We start from the raw sequence: 16,526 nt of genomic DNA, 5'->3' as shown, positions 1-16,526 counted from the left end.
TTAGACAGTTTACATATACTAACTAGTGCCCTTCACGGTCTCAACAATTCCACGAGATAACACTCTATTTTCCTCATGGGGTAAAGGAGGAAACAGAAACACGGTGAGGAAGTGATAAAGCCAAGATTTCAACCCTGGTTGACTTGTACTGACACTCTATTACATGCACAATGTACAGAAATAAATCAAATTATTTTTGTTTGTTTTTTGAGACAGGGTCTCACTATGTAGCTCTGGCTGTACCAGAACTCTCTCTGTAGATCAGGCTGGCCTCGGAGCTCAGAGATCCACCTGCCTCTGCCTCCTGAGTGCTGGAATTAAAGGCGTGCACCACCATGCCCCACTAGAAATAAATCAAATTCTAAACACAGTGATGATGACTTACTATCCAACTTAATTATTTTGTCATAGATTTTCTACTATTTTACTTCTCAAATACAATAATGTTTTGGTTGACAAAAACAAAAAAAAACCAAAAACAAACAAACAAACAAAAACCCCACAAGACAGCAACAATGTGTTCCTGGAATTCCAGTAGAGAAACTAATACAAAAGGAAGTTTACAGGCCAGGAATGATGGAGCTCACCTGTTAGTCCTTGTCTAGGGAGACTGAGGCAGAATGGAGGAGATTAAGGCTAACTTGGGCTAGGCTCCTGTCTCAAAATAAAAACAAACACAAAAATGAAACAAAAAAATTCTAAATGAAATTTTATGTCAATTGTGAATCTATGAGAAACAAAGCCGATTTTATTTGAATTTCATCTTAAATTTTAAAATACATTTATTTATTTGTGTGGAGGAGTATATATGTGTGTGTGTGTGTGTGTGTGTGGAGATCAGAGGATAATACGAATGAATCCATTCCCTAATAGCACCATGTAGGTCCCAAGGACCAAACCCAGGTCATGATAGCAAATTCCTTAATCCCTAAGCCATCTTGCTGGCCCTATCTTTTATCTTTTTTTTTAAATCAGTATACTCTATAAGTCCAAATCTGTAACATTTACAATGAGAGCAAAAAAGTTCTCCTGATGGGAAAAAAAAAACAAAACCTAAATTATGATGATTGAGGCAGTCTATGTCAAATCTGCTTTAAATCATATCGCATGAAGACAAATCTGATTCAACCAGGCGGGGTGGCCCACACCTTTAGTCTCAGCACTGGGGAGGCAGAGGCAGACAGATCTCTGTGAGTCTGAAGTTAGCCTAGTCTATGGAAAGAGTTCCAGAACAGCCAGGGCTACAAAGAGAAACCCTGTCTCGAAAAAATAAATAAATAAATAAATAAATAAATAAATAAATAATTCACCAGAGACAAACAGCCACAAATGGCAAGTATTCTGTTCTTTTTAAAAAAACAAAAACAGTGCATTAAGGCTAAATTTATTTAAAAGACTATAAAATACATCTCCAAGTTAAATGTGTACATTATTTAAAAATATGAATACTTGCTAATTGCAAATGTTTTAGTACAAACAAATATGTGGTAATCATGATGAAAAGACATATGTATAAGGTAGTTCACAATCAATGACTGAATAGTCCTGAATTGGCTTATGTAACTTAACATGAACAAACAACTACAAGCGCGACTCTTCTGTGTGTGTGACAAAGAGATAAAGAGTCTCCCTAGGTGGTTCAGGCTGGCTTTATGATCCTCTTGCCCCAACCTCCCCAAATGCTGGGATTATAGGGCTGTGCCACCACTCCTGCCCGGCCCAAATTGTTAAACTACTACCATAAAGCCAGTCCTTACAGCAAAAACTAATCCTAGGATATGAACAAACTTACAAACTATTCCTAAGATGCCTATCCTGAGTGGTGGCACTACAGATAATTTAAATTTCTTCCTTTTGATTATTTTTGTTTTTCCTCCAAATATTTTAAATATATTGCATTACTTTTTCTTTTTTTTTTTTTTTTTTTAAATATATTGCATTACTTTTTCAAAACTTTGTAATTATAGACTACAGGAACTTGTGAAAAAGTAGAAAAATTCTGGAAGCACTCTTCAGCCAAGCTCCTTGATGATGTAAGTAGTTCACTATCACAACCAGGCACTTGACCTTGATGTGATGCAGTGTTCATTCAGACCTCACATCAGGTGCAACTCTTATCACAGTCATACCTTTGTGCAATCACAGTTGATACGAGAGCTAGTTCTGCCCCTCAAGACCCTTCATGCTACTTCAGACCCACACCACCTCTTGGCTTCCATTACGAACTCCTTGCAGCAACTAACCCTCCTTCATCTCTAGTTTTGTCATTTCAGTGTTACATAAATGCTTTCATAAGACATGACATGCACTCTTTGAAGACCGGTGCTATCCCCAACTCAGTACAGGTCTATTGAGATAACCTGGCAGTACAAATCAGTGGTTCCCAATACGTCAAAAGGCTAGCATGATAATGCTTGGAGCCTATGTAAATGCCTACAGTGTTTAAGGTTAAAACACTAAAACAGGAATCAAACACTTGTGAAATTCTGACACCGAACAAGGACTCTGAGGAATGAATTTTAGATAGATATCAGTCTAGCAGTCTTGCCCAAGTATTTTATAGGAGAAAAACTGAAGACTCGGTGCTCAAGTTTGTTACAAGAACACGGTAGAAAGAATGTCTGGTTTTGGGAGCTCTAGATCTCAGTCCTTACCTAACTGAGGTAGGTCTGTCACATCCAAAGACAACACATGCTGTTTATTCTTTAATGACCAGTTTCCCAATGCTCATGCCTTTCCCAATGCCATTTTCTGGAGCTGTTTCTAGTCACACAGAAACAACTGCATGTGAAGTCTTAGTTCTACCTAGTGATTGAGCCTGCTCAACCAAGGCCCAACCCTGTCTCTGTGTTCACAAGACTCATCCCTCAAAAAGTAGTTCTCAACCTAGGGGTTGAAACCCCCAAAGACTATCAGAAAACAGATACTCACACTACGATTTGTAACAGTAGCAAAATTACAGTTACGAAGTAGCAATGAATATAATTTTATGGTGGTGGGGGTCACCACAACATGAGGAACTATATTAAAGGGTCACAGCACTAGGAAGGTGGAGAACCACTGGATTGCCCCAACACAGATTCAAACCTTCCCCTTCCCTGCAGGTGCCTAGATTCCTTTCTATTTCTTCACTGGGTGAACCTCCTAAGTCCTCAGGAGTATCTGTTAACCACTGGGTGTGACAAATGGCAGGCCTTCACAGATCTAGGCTGAGAGGGCAAACACTCCAGGAACTTACTTCTTGAACACCACACCTTCTTAGTAATGTCCTTGTTTTTTCCAAAAAGACTGCTGCTGTAGACAGGTAAAAAGCTATCCTAAAACCCCGGGCATTTCTCCAAGCATTTCTATGATAAAATGTCAACACTTCCCATAAATGTTTTTAGTTTTGCTAATATGGGTGCCACTATAAATCAGTATCCCATCTACATGGAATTTAAAGTCATAGTAAAAGGCTAGGCATGGTGGCACACCCCTGCAAACCCAATGCCCTGAGAATGAAGCAGGAAGATTGTAAGGTTAGGTCAGTCGAGGTTATATAATGAGACCCTATCTCAGAAAATAAAAGTAAACAGAGGTAAAAGCAATAACCTGGCCAGTGAGATGGATAAAAGCTGTTGCTGACCAAGCCTCACACCCTGGGCTTGATCCCCTGTAAAGGTGGAAAGAGAAAAGCTGCCACAAAGTTGCCCTCTAACCTCCACATAAATAATAATAAAGGACTTAAAAATAGTCAAGTGCTTGGAGTCCCGAGCCAGGCTGCCTGCATTAGTCAGGCCTCTGCTATTCCACTCTCTGGAATGAGTTACATTCACACCGTGTGCCTCAGTTTCTCATCTGTAAAGCAATGATGAGTTAACGAACTCAAAAGACTGTTACAAGGATAATATATGTAAAGTTTAGATATTGCCCAGCAGAGAGCAAGCACGCCCTGTAAATACTGACATCTTCACTACATGGTGGCCACCCACATTCACTCTGTGAGTCTTTCTATCCCTCTTTTTGCTTAAGCTCCTTCTGAGATTTGTTACAAGACACAATGGCAACACAGCAATCTGTTTCTTAAATTCATTCGAATTCATTAAATTAGGGAGTTTTCTCACATACTAGCAGTTACTCATGTTTCACTGATATAAATACAAACACTTAAAGTACAGGGTGGTAGAAATAACGCTTATCGAAAAACAAGAGGTGGGTCAGAACATATGATGAAAACTTGTTTAAATTTGTTAAGTAGTTGGACTGGGCATGGTGGTACACAGCCACTGCTAGGGAAACAGAGGCAGGAGATCAATGATGAGTCCATGGGCCAGCCTGGGCCATAGTGAGAACCTGTCTCTAAAAGAAAGGGGGTGAAGTGGGAGGCTCTAAACTGGTACTCTAGAAGCCATACTTCTGATCTTAACCTACCACTACCTCCGTGATCCTCATCATGTCTAAAACTCTGACAAAGAAACAGAACATTTCTATGTCCTTTCTCTGTGGTACTGGAGATTAAATGCTTAATGTAAACATTTCAATAAAAGGTAAATAATTCAACGTAAAGATCTGTTACTTTAAAATTCTACTCTTTCAAAAGGCATAAATACCGGAAAACAAACCAATGATGGTGACAGACAGTAGCATAACTATTTTTTGTTTATTGAGACAAGATCTTTCTAGGTAACCTTGGCTGTCCTGGAGCTTGCTATATAGACCAGGCTGGCCTTGTACTCACAGAGATCCCCCTGCCTCGACCTCATGAATGCTGAAACTAAAGGTGTGTGCCACCATGCCTGGTTCTATTGCTATTGCTGTTATTGGCAATTCTGCTGCCTCTGAACTTTGGGAGCAATGTCTCTTTTGAAATCCAAAAGCTTGGCACTACTCTGTTATGTAATTATACTTCTCAAAACACTAGAGGCCTTAGACACAGAGACCTCAAGACTGTCTAATATTAATGCCTACTTTATTCTATTTCAATTAAGAAATTGAGAAATGAGAATAAAGTGGATTTAAGCAATTCCTAGGAATAACTCTGCTCAGGAATTTTCTCTTCTGTTAACTTCCTGTTTTTTCCCCCAGAGCCGAGGACCGAACCCAGGGCCTTGCACTTTACCACTGAGCTAAATCCCCAACCCCCTGTTAACTTCCTTTACCATCCATTCTACTAACTCTTGGGCTCAAGCTTTTGTCTGCTAAAATAACATTGTCTTTTAATACTACTGCTATCTGGCACTCAGTTTTCAAACCAAGGGAACTAATGTGAAGTCTCTAATAGTGCCTCATTTAAGGGCTTTCCCATACTGTCAAGAGCATCTTGTAGATGTTTACACTACCCAATTCCAAAAGAAAATCAGTCTCTAAAGCAAACAGTCTAAATTCCCTTATCTTCATTAAACACTTACACTTACGCGCGCGCGCGCGCGCGCACACACACATACACACACACACACACACCCCTCAAGATAGTAAAAAGGCTAATTCTTGAAAATAGTTTTATATATGGGATATATTTAGTCCTATTAGAATGCCTTCTTACCTATCCTTTGGTAAGCATTAAATTTAAAAATATTAAAGTCTTTATTTTTAATTATGTGTATGTGTTTATGTGGTATGTGCACATATGTGCAGGTGTCCTCAGAGGCCAGAAAAGGGTCTGGAGTTGGCTCAGTGATGAAGAGCACACATTTCTGCAAAGACTTTGGTTTCATTCCCAGCACCCACATGAGCTGCTCAAAAATGCCTATAACTCCAGTCCAGGGACCAAATACTCTCTTCTGACCTCATGGATACCAGGCATACATGTAGTGTATATATGTATATTCAGGCAAAAGACTCATTTTATAAAAAAGAAAAAAGAGGACACTGAATTCCCCAGAGCTGCAGTTACAGGTGGTTATGAACCACTCACTATGGGTGTTGGGAATTGGATTCATCCTCTGGAAGAGCAGTATATGCTCTTAACTAGTAAGCCATCTCTTCAACACAAATTTAAGATATTTGAATACATCACTATATAACTAAACATCAGCCACAACATACTATAGTCACTCTTTATATATTATAGAAATATAGAAGCTAGGCATGATGATGCATACCTGTAATCTCAGAATATTAGTAGTGGAGGATCTCAGTTCAAAGCCAGCTTCAACTTGTGCTGCAACATATAGCAAGTTTGAGGCTAACTTGGGTTACATGAAACCCATCTTAAGAAACAATGCTGGGCATGGTGGCATAAAGCTTTAATCTCAGCACTTAGGATGCAGAGGCAAGCAGATCTCTGAATTCCAAGCCAGTCAATGCTACATAGTAAGGCTCTGACACAAACTAAAATAAATAAGTGGGCCTAGGATGAAACTCAGTAACGAAGAGTTTGCCTAATATTGGTCAGGCTCTGTGTTCAATCTCTAGTACCTCTGAGATAGACACAGAGATTTTTAGTCTAATATACTTTAAAATAATGTTCATTCATTAACTGATGATACTAAATATCATTTAATCATGTCTTATTAAAACAAGGACAGGACAAATGTTTATGCAAGGCTATAATCCCAGTACTCAGGAGGCTGAGACAAGACAGCTCTCAGTTCAAAGTTGGCCAGAACTACAAAGTAAGATCCTGTCTCAAAAAACAAAATGTATGAAAACTTTTTTCTTGTGGTGCATTATTAACTATAAGAATATCTAGTGTTTTGTATTTGTATTCTGTATTTATCCATTCAACAAATTTTGGGTGTTATTTAAGTTTAAAAACCCTTTCCAAAAAAGTGCAAAGAACATAAAAAAAAAAATGTATGCATAAAATATACTCAGTGGGACCAGTGAGATGGCTCACCTGGTAAAGATGCTTGCCATCAAGCCTAATGTTCTGAGTTCAGTCCCTAGGACCCATATGGTGGAAAACTGATTCCTACACGTTGTCCATCAACCGCAACTGGGTGTGCTCCCGCTCAACATAAATACAAGCAATAAAAGCAAGATATACTCAGTGGTTCTCAAAGTGTTTGAAATAAGTCTAAGAAGACTTAACCTGGATGAAAATAAACTCCTGTGAGCTCTTTGTTACACTGATATATTCTATAACGTAAATTGGTGGCTACATCCTCAATGCATTTTTTAAATGTTTAAAGAGCTGGGCATGATGATACACCCTTTTATCCTAGCAGAGGCAGGAAGATCTCTGAATTCAAGGCCAGCCTGATCTACAAAGTGAGTTCCAGGATCTCCAGGACTACACAGAGAAACCCTGTCTCAAAATACAAAAAAAAAAAAAAAAAAAAAAAAAAAATGTTTAATGAGGCCATAATGACAACCATTTTTCAAGTAAAAAGGTACAGGAATTCCATTTAAGAGCAAATGAGACAGCCTACCTGGTTCATGAAAAGGGCTAAGTGGAAAAGATAAACAGCTTTAAGTTTGCAAATAAATACAGGAGAAACTCCAACCATAGTTTGTTCAAATATTCCTCCACCAATATGAAGGGCAAAATAAACTGGTAAGCTGTATATTTCTGTCTCCCTAGCAATTTATCAAAAGGAGAGAAAGAAATGTAGTGAAATGTAAGCACTCTTAACAACAATCAAATATTAGGGGTAGGAAGTCTCTACTAAAATTACAAACTATCATTTTGCAATAATTCTTTTCACTTTTGCTGTTTTTGATGACTGCTACCCTTTTAAAAAAGAAAGCCTTTTTAAAAAGTGTAAAATAATGTTCCCAAGTCATTTACTTGGAAATCTACTAGGAAAAAAAAAATAACGCATAAATAAAACGTAACAGAAAAAAAAATATCAATTGTATTTTCAAGAAACAAAAACTGTTCAAACAAACCAGCTTGGCAAAAGTGTGCTTATTTAATCTTTTGCGGATTATCCCGTTAATACTAATCAGCAACACTTAAAAGTCATTCTAAGTCACACATGGTGGTGCATGCTTGTATTTCCCGACCTTCATGAGACTGAGGCAGGAGAATAGCTTCGGTGGTTACAGTCAGATGAGTTCCAGGACAATGTGCATCTCAAAATAAAAGTCATCGTAGTAGGTGCCTCAAACATCTTCACTACACACAACATACTCATCTTTTACACAAAACTTAAAAGTGGAACCAAACTCTGGCCATTTTCCCCCTGCTGGGCACACTTCATGAAATCCACGAGGGAGAAAAACCCAAGAAATAAATCAGATAGGTTAAGTGCTGGTACCTTCCTCTTCCAGAGTAGGGTCAAATGCGTGTCTACCCGCAAATGTCACTGTCGCCTCCAGAAGGCTGCCAAGTCTCTGTAACTCTACGGGAGTACAAAGAGGCCTGAGCACCGAAAACACCTGTCCTGAACAACCGGAGGGTGGTAGGGAAAGCCATCCCCGAGAGCGTCCATCCGGCCACACTGCCCCGGGGCAGCAGAGGTCCCAGGACGCCGGGGATGGACACTGGCTTCGCCGATCCCTGCACCGGGGTCTTCACACGCCTCGCGCGGCGACAACGGGGGAGACAAGTCACGCCGGCCAGGACGCGCCCGCGCCCTCCCGGCTGCACCGTGCCACCTCATCCCGGCGGCCTGCCCTCGGCCGCCGCCCCCCTCCCGGTCGCCGCCGTCCGTGTCGCGGCCCGGGCCCTGCTCCTTCAGGCCGGAGCTTCCCCGCGCGCTCCCCGCCCCCCGCCGCCGCCCGCGTCGCGCTCCCCTCACTCAAGCCGGGCTACCTGGAGGCCAGGGCGGCGGAGCACTTCACCCAGGGCCCCAGGTCGCAAAGGGCCCGGTGCTCCGGGTCCCTCTCCTTCTCCCGCTCCACGTGGTAGGCGTAGATGGAGAGCAGGATCCCGGCGGCGCACACTGCATACCGGGCCACCCGTTCCCACCGCGGCACCGACACTCTCAGCAGGACGGGCGCCGCCATCTTCCCCCCTCCGCCGCCGCCGCCGCCGCCGCCGCTGCCGCCGCCGCCGCCGCCGCCTCCCTCCGCCTCCACCTCAGACGCCGCCGCCCGTCGGGGCCCGACCCAGCCGCCGCCGCTGCCGCCACCGCCTCCGCCGCCGCCGCCGCCGCCACCGCCACCGCCGCGCCCCATTGGCTCGGTCGCCTCCTCCGGGCCCCGCCCCCACAGGCGCGCGGCCCAACCGCCCCGAGAGGAGTGAGGCGGACTGGGCGGGGAGGGCGGGCGCGCGCGCGGGCACGGAGGGAGGGGCGGAGCGCGCAACCGCCAGGGAGGCGGTGCGGCGCATGCGGGGGGCGGGGCCTGAGAGGAGGGGCGGGCTCGGGGAGGGGCGGGGCTTGGCCGGCATTGGGGCGGGGCGAGGAAAGCGCACCTCAGTGTGGCGGGAGGAGGCGGAGCGCGCCACAGCGGGGGAGGCTGGCGCGGCGCAGGCGGGAGGCGTGGCTGGGGCAGTGGGCGTGGTTTGATTTAAAAGGGGCGGTGTAGGGCGGAAGCGCGCGGGCGGGGAAGAGGCGGAGGTCTCAACCAGCCAGGGCCGCGTGGCGCAAGTGGAGGGCGGGACTGAGGCAGGGTGCATCAGACTGGAGGGAGCGGTCAAAGAAGAGGCGGAGCAAAGTAGGGCGGAGAAGGCGGGAGCGGAGGGGAGGGGCGGAGCGCCAAACCTCTGATGTGTTGTTGGAAGGGGGCAGAGGCGCCACCAGGGGAGTTGAGGGGTGTGGCCGGGGGAAAGGGGTGAGGCGCGAGGTAGCTTGGCTTAGCCTTAGGAGGCTGTTGCAAGGGATCGATTTCAAAGATGCTCTTACTGTGCGTGACTGGGCAAGCCCTTGGCCCCTGGTAGCAGTCGGTTGCCCTTTTCCCCCTCTTTTTCGTCGTTATCACTTGATATTTCTTATCCAATCCAAATTATCCCTGACCAATGGCTCCAGAGCTCCAGAGACACGTTTGCATGACATGATCTTCCCCAGGCACCACCTCCCAGTCATCTTGCGTTCAACATGTGAAAAACTTTTTTCTTAAATATGCGAAACTATTTTTACATTTAAAAAAAAACTATTTTTAAATGGGTTCATGAATACTTCTCTATAATTTGGATTTGATATGGCTTTACCATAATTCATTCAAAAAGGATAAAAATAAAAAAAAATCAAGACATGGAAAAGGGCAAATCAGAAGAAAACGAAAGGGGAGATGTGAGAAGACAGATAAGCAGGTCATAGGGGCTTGCACAATTGTTAAAATTGAGCCATAACTGACTCTGAGTTTCCTGGTAGCCAAAACTGGAAAGGAAAAACAACATATAAGGGCATCTGGGTCTATGAAGAAACAAGCTGCTTCTGGAGATTGCTAGCTTTTGCCCCAGTGGATCTCTCAACCTTTGGGGGCCGTTACAAAGTGATTTTGATTAATAAGCAATCTTTCTCAATTGATTATACAACTTTAGGTAACAAACCACCCCCAATCTTTTGCAGCTTTAAGCAAGCAATAAACTTTTTTTTTCCCCCAGTTTCTCTGGGTCAGGAATCTGGATGCAATTTAGTGTGATCCTCCAGCGGAGAGTGTCCCCACCTTTCCCTCTCTTCCTTGTCTTCCTCTCCTCCTCTGCCTTGGATCAAATCAAGATATGAGGCAGGGCTGTAGTTATCTCAAACCCTGAGAGTCCTCTTTCAGGTTTACTCCATGGCAGTTAGCAGGCTGCAGGCCCTCTCTGGCTGCTGGGCAGTAGCAACAGTTCCAATTTGCACCTCCAGAAAATGCAGCTGGCTTCCTCCCGCATAGTAAGCAGTTAAAGAGAAGGGAGCCATAGTTGAACATTCGAGCACTTTCAGAGTGTATGTGTGAGCCTCTGAGTTAAACCTCCAGGAAACAGAGGGAGAGAGGGAAGAGAGGAGATGAGACTTTTTTTTTTTTTTTTTGGTTTTTCGAGACCCGTTTTCTCCATGTAGTTTTGGTGCCTGTCCTGGATCTCGCTCTGTAGACCAGGCTGGCCTTGAACTCACGGAGATCTGCCTGCCTCTGCCTTCCGAGTGCTGGGATTAAAGGCATATGCCACCTCCGCCTGGCTGAGATGAGACTCTTTAAAAATGATAGGATTGATTGGTGTGTGTGTTCACTTATGCGTGGGGACGAAGAAGATCTTTGAGTGTAATCCGCTATGAATGGATCTCCAACTTGCTTCCATGAGGCAGAGTCTCCCACTGAATCTGGAATCTGTGGCTGGCCAAGCTCTGAGGATCCATCTGTCTCTGCCAGTCCCCACCTGCAGTGCCAGGGTTATGAGTAGGTGCAGCCATATACAACCACATTAGAGAGGTGCCAGGGCTTTGAACTCAGGTCCTCAAGCTTGGGCAGCAAGCATTTTTTTACCAGCAGAGCCATCTCTCCACCCTGAGTCTTCTGTTGTGACGTGATCTGAGAAACGATATCCCATCACTTTCATACACTGTGACTTAGAAACAAGGTAGTCTCGCTAGGTGTTGAGGTGTGTGCCTCAAGCCAAACCCCTGTAAATGCCTGTGACTCCAGCTTTGAGGAATCCAATGCCCTCTTCTGACATCCATGAACAAACAAGTACATTCACCCAGACATGTATGTATTTAAACAGTCTCTCTGTGTCTGTCTGTCTGTCTGTCTGTCTGTCTCTCTCACACACACATACACACACACACAACTTTTTTAAATATATATGGGAGGAAATATTTGGAATAAAGGAGAGAGTATCATAGGATTTAAGAGCAGAGGATAAACAGACTAGTCTACAGATCGAGTTCAAGGACAACCAGGGCTATGCAGAGAACCCCTGTCTCGAAAAACCAATCAAACAAACAATAACAAAAGAGCAGAAAATAAGAAGTCACTGTCCTCCTGAAAATACCATCTAAAGGGACTCAGGTACGCGAAGAGAAGGGGAAGGGTGAGGGGGCAGAAAAGCTACAAGATAGTGGGGTATCCCTCTTGCTGGGCATCCTCCCACTCCATGCCATCTAGAGAAGCTTTAGGCAGAGACACTGCTTTTCGATAGGTTACATTCTATGAAGGACCGGCCAGTTCCTCTAAAGATCAAGAAAGCGTCATTTCAAAAGCAGGGACAGCCAAAGAGACAAAGCAGGAGACCTTGGCAGGGGTGTAGTCAGCAGTAAAGTGCTTGACAAGCAGGCAGAAGGGTAGAATTACAGGTATGCACCACCACACCTGACTCGCTACTGCTTCCAAGGTCCCTCTGCTCTTCTTTCTTCTTTTTTCTTTTCTTTTCTTTTAAAGTCAGGTCTCATGTATCCTAAGTCTGCCCTCGAACTCACCATATAGCTGATGATGACCTTGAACTTCTGACTGTCCACCTCCACCTCTCTAGTGATGGATTTATAGATATGCACTTCTGTACCCAGTTTATGTAACGCTGGGGATTGAAGCAAGGGCTTCCTGCATGCTAAGAAAGCACTCTACAAACAGCCTCATTCCAAGCCCCCGGTTCCCTGTTTCACTGACGCTGGGAGATGTGCGGTATTTTCTGACAAACTCAGCTTTGTATTTGAGTTGTCTTCTTTCCCTTAGAATACTCTATCCGATATCCCTGTGTTTGTACAAAGAAAGAGATTGCTGCCGGCTCAACTCCCTGCTCCAAAACAAAAGTCCCAGAAAGTTTCCTGCAAGCTTCTTCAGTGGCCTCAGACTTGATTTGCTGAATTAGAATTCCATGCTTTTCACTCAGAGTTTTGGAGATAACCCTAAGGTGTAACAATAGCAGGGCTAGAAAGCTCTAGAATGGGCTAGAGTCTTGAATGTGACAATAGCTAGGCTAGAGTCTGAATGTCCAAGGCCTCCCAGGTCCCATCGGGAAACAGCCTAAGGACAGGAAACCAGTGTTATTTTCTTATTTGAGAGGTAATGGGTTCTGTTATTATTTCATTGATGTGAATACAGTCTATAAGTCATAGTTAAACTCAAGAAAGATAAAACAGGAAGCTTTTAATTTCAATGCCAGCCTGGGCTACACTAAGAGACTCTGTTTCCCAAACAAACCTTGAAACCCCTGTGCCATGATCTAATATACATAGAGGATTGGGCTGGGTGGTGGTGGTAGTGGCGAACGCCTTTGATCCCAGCATTCAAGAGGCAGAGGCAGGGGGATCTCTGTGAGTTTAAGGCCAGCCTGGTCTATAGAGCAAGTTCCAGGACAGCCAGGGCTACACAGAGAAACCCTGTCTCAAAAAAAAAAAAAAAAATATATATATATATATATATATAAAACCAAATACCTATTATACTTATTTATCTTGGTTTTTTTTTTCTCCTATATCCCCCCCTATATTTTAAGTCCCCCAGATGGGCATTCTTTCTCTATTTCATTAATTACTATATAGGTCAGTAAGACAGGATCCAGCCAAAGGGTAGGGACCTAGTAAGTAGATTTTGAATGAATGAATGATTAAACGAATGGTTCCTTTAAAAAGGTTAGCTTCTGTGTACCTAATAGTTGAAGAACTGAATACAGTGGTTCACCACTGTAATCCCAGAGAGTGTCCTATTGCTTAAGAGCATGGATTGGGATCCCCACATTTCACTAGCTGTGTGTCTGGCAGGCTTCTTGCTCCCTCTACCCATTGTCTTCATCTGTAAATTAGGAGGGCTGTACCACCAACCTAGAGGGCTTAAAGAGGATTAGATGCATGGCACCTGGCACACGGGAGTGTTCAGTAAATGCTCCCTATTGTTACCTTAATCCTCTCCTTGGGTGAAAATGAAACACAGCACTGGGTGAGATTAAAAATCTTCCAGAACCAATGGCCTAAAATAAACACTCAAAACTTAACTGCTCTGTATTTCAACAACTATTACATATACAACTTAAAACGTAATTCCTAAGGGAGAGGCCTAGGAATGTGTGAGTTGTTTTTTTTTTTTTTTTTTTTTTAAGCAAAATTCTCTAAGTAGTTTGTGTGTGTGTTTTGTTTGTTTGTTTGTTTGTTTAATTAATTTATTTATTATGTATACAGTGTTCTGCCTGTGCGCCAGATCTCATTACAGATGGTTGTGAGCCACCATGTGGTTGTGGGAATTGAACTCAGGTTCTCTGGAAGAGCAGCCAGTGCTCTTAACCACTGAGACGTCTCTCCAGCCCTGTTTGTTTGGTTTTTGTTTGGTTGTTAGAGACAGAGTTTCTCTGTATAATAGCCTTGACTGTCCTGAAACTCGTTCTGTAGACCAGGCTGGCCTCGAACTCGCAAAGTTCCACCTGTCTCGGCCTTCCACATGCTGGGATTAAAAGGCATGCACCACCATGCCCGTGTGCTCTAGGTAGTCTTTATGATGAAATCTGCATGGTTGCTTGCTTGCTTACTTGGTTTAAGACAGGATCTCCCTAAGTAGCCTAGAGTGGTCTCAAATCCATGATCCTTCAGTCTTAGCCTCCCAAGTAGCTAGAATTACAGGATCTTCTCAGCTGGATATGGTAGTTCTCACCTGAAATCCCGGGATTGGGGAGAGGAAAGGAGTGGGAAGTAGGAGGAGAAGGTGTTCAAAGTCATCTTCAGCCACAGAGTGAGGTCAACATGGGCTGCATGACACCGTCTCTCAAAAACAACAAAAGGAAAAAAAATGGACTGGAGAGATGGCTCAGGGGTTAAGAGCACTGACTGTTCTTCCAGAGGTCCTGAGTTCAATTCCCAGCACCCACATGGTGGCTCACAACCATCTGTAATGAGATCTGGCACCAGATCTCTAGACAGAACACTATACATAATAAATAAATTTTTTTTTTAAAAAGTAAAAGAAAAACTACAATAAACAGAAATAACAACTAACATTTCCCAAAGGACAGGCAAGACCGTTCATCAAGTGGCTGGAAGTGACTCTCATTTGTACCATGGCACATTCACACCCACACATAGATGCATGCACACACACAAAATAAATAATAAATAAAAGTAATTTTAAAAAATATTTAGCTAGGCAGTGATGGTGCATGCCTTTAGTCCCAGCCACTCGGCAGGCAGAGGCAGGAAGATCTGTGAGTTTGAGGCCAGCCTGGTCTACAGAGTGAGTTCCAGGACAGCCAGGGCTACACAGAGAAACCCTGTCTCAAAAAAAAAAAAAAAAAAAAAAAAAAAGTCTATGTTTGCTTTGTCATTTGAAAATTAGCCTTGGTTAAATCTAGACTCAAATGTGACCACATTAACATTATACTTAACTGTCATAGAAAGCCACGTGATAATGCAAGAATATGTTCCCTTCTCTAGGTTTCCGTTGTGTCAGCCTCAAAATCATGTGTTCAAAACCTAGTCCCTTGGCCAGCTGTGGTGGCACATATTTGTAATCTCAGCACTCAGGAGGGAGAAGCAGGAGGATGAGAAGTTTGAGGTCATTCTGAACTACACGGTGAATTTGAGGCCAGCCTGGGCTATATAAGACTATGTGTCAAATAAAAAATAAATAAATAAAAAACAATAAAATAATGATCTTATGGACATTGGTCTCTCCCAGCTACCCAGAACCTCAACTCTTCAAGGTTGTGGAGAAGTCACAGTTCATCTCCCTTAAAAAAAAAGATAAAAACAGCCGGACGGTAGTGGAGCATACCTTTATTTAATCCAGTACTCAGAAGGCAGAGGCAGGTGCATCTCTGTGAATTCAAGGCCAGCCTGATCCACAAAGGGACTTTCAGGACAGCCAGAGCTGTTACACAGAGAAACCCTATCTCAAAAGGCCAAACCAAATGTAACAAACAAACAAATAAACAAACAAAAAAGATGAAAACCCCAGACACTTTACTGGCATCAGTTCCATTGGAGGGAGGATGTGAGGAGACTTCCGGACACTGTGTCAGGGAAGGAAAATGGCAGCATCTATATCGAGTGTCGGGAGGTGGCAGAGCTGGAGAGTCAGGGCAATGTCTCCTACAATGACTTTTCCTCAGTGTGCTCAAAATGCCTGACTTTCTAACTTAAGGAAGGATGCGTTTATCAAGCAAATGGTTTCAGAGGCTTAGTGCATGGTCACTTAGCCCCACACACTCGCATCATGGCAGTGGAAGCACATGGTAGAAGAGATTCTTGACTTCTTGGTGGATAGAAGCAAAGAGAGAAGACAGACTAAGTTATTGGCATTCTCTTCAAAGACACACCCCCAGATCCACCAGCTGGGGACCAAGCTCTCAGGAACCAACAAATTACCTATGCCCCCTGCGTCAGGGCTTCCTCCCAACACCATGCTCTTTTTATTGTTTTGTTTTTGTTTTCGGAGACAGGTTTCCTCTAGGTAGCCCTGGCTGTCCTGGAACTCGCTCTGTAGACCAGGCTGGCCTCGAACTCAGAGATCCTCCTGCCTCTGCCTCCTGAGTCCTGGGATTAAAGGCAGACGCCACCACTGCCCGGCTAACACCATGATCCTAAGGTCCACCTGCAGAAGAACCAGGTTCAAAGCTATCTCATACACTCTCGGTACAACCTACCTCTTCATTGATTGGACAGTTATAAGTCTCAGTGGGACAATAGCAGTGGCTGTGAAATTACCCTCGGTTCCTAGTCATCTGGTCCTCCCAACACGAGAGCTTGTCTCCTCAATGTGAACAAGCAAGCAGAGTGTGGGGAGCGAGAAAGACAGAGAGCCAGACAGAAGCCTCA

The 16,526-nt window shown here is 43.9% G+C and overlaps 1 protein-coding gene across 3 annotated transcripts in view; it reads right to left on the bottom strand.

Annotated features, from left to right (window-relative positions):
• Positions 1-8,921, bottom strand: part of Vkorc1l1 (vitamin K epoxide reductase complex subunit 1L1) — a 45,411-nt gene extending 36,490 nt beyond the window's left edge. Inside the window, exon 1 of one of the 3 annotated variants that reach the window (XM_016002632.3) lies at positions 8,681-8,921. In XM_016002632.3, coding sequence (XP_015858118.1) covers positions 8,681-8,874 — 194 coding nt within the window. In that variant the 5' untranslated portion in view covers positions 8,875-8,921. The remainder of the gene's footprint in view (positions 1-8,680) is intronic. The other 2 variants (XM_006971358.3, XM_016002628.3) reach the window with 2 other exon arrangements.
• Positions 8,922-16,526: the final 7,605 nt, after the last annotated feature.

The sequence above is a fragment of the Peromyscus maniculatus genome, chromosome 23, assembly GCF_049852395.1.
Source record: "Peromyscus maniculatus bairdii isolate BWxNUB_F1_BW_parent chromosome 23, HU_Pman_BW_mat_3.1, whole genome shotgun sequence".
Lineage (NCBI taxonomy): Eukaryota > Metazoa > Chordata > Mammalia > Rodentia > Cricetidae > Peromyscus > Peromyscus maniculatus.
Note: the sequence above shows the minus strand (reverse complement) of the source record. Positions and strands in the feature narration are given on the sequence as shown.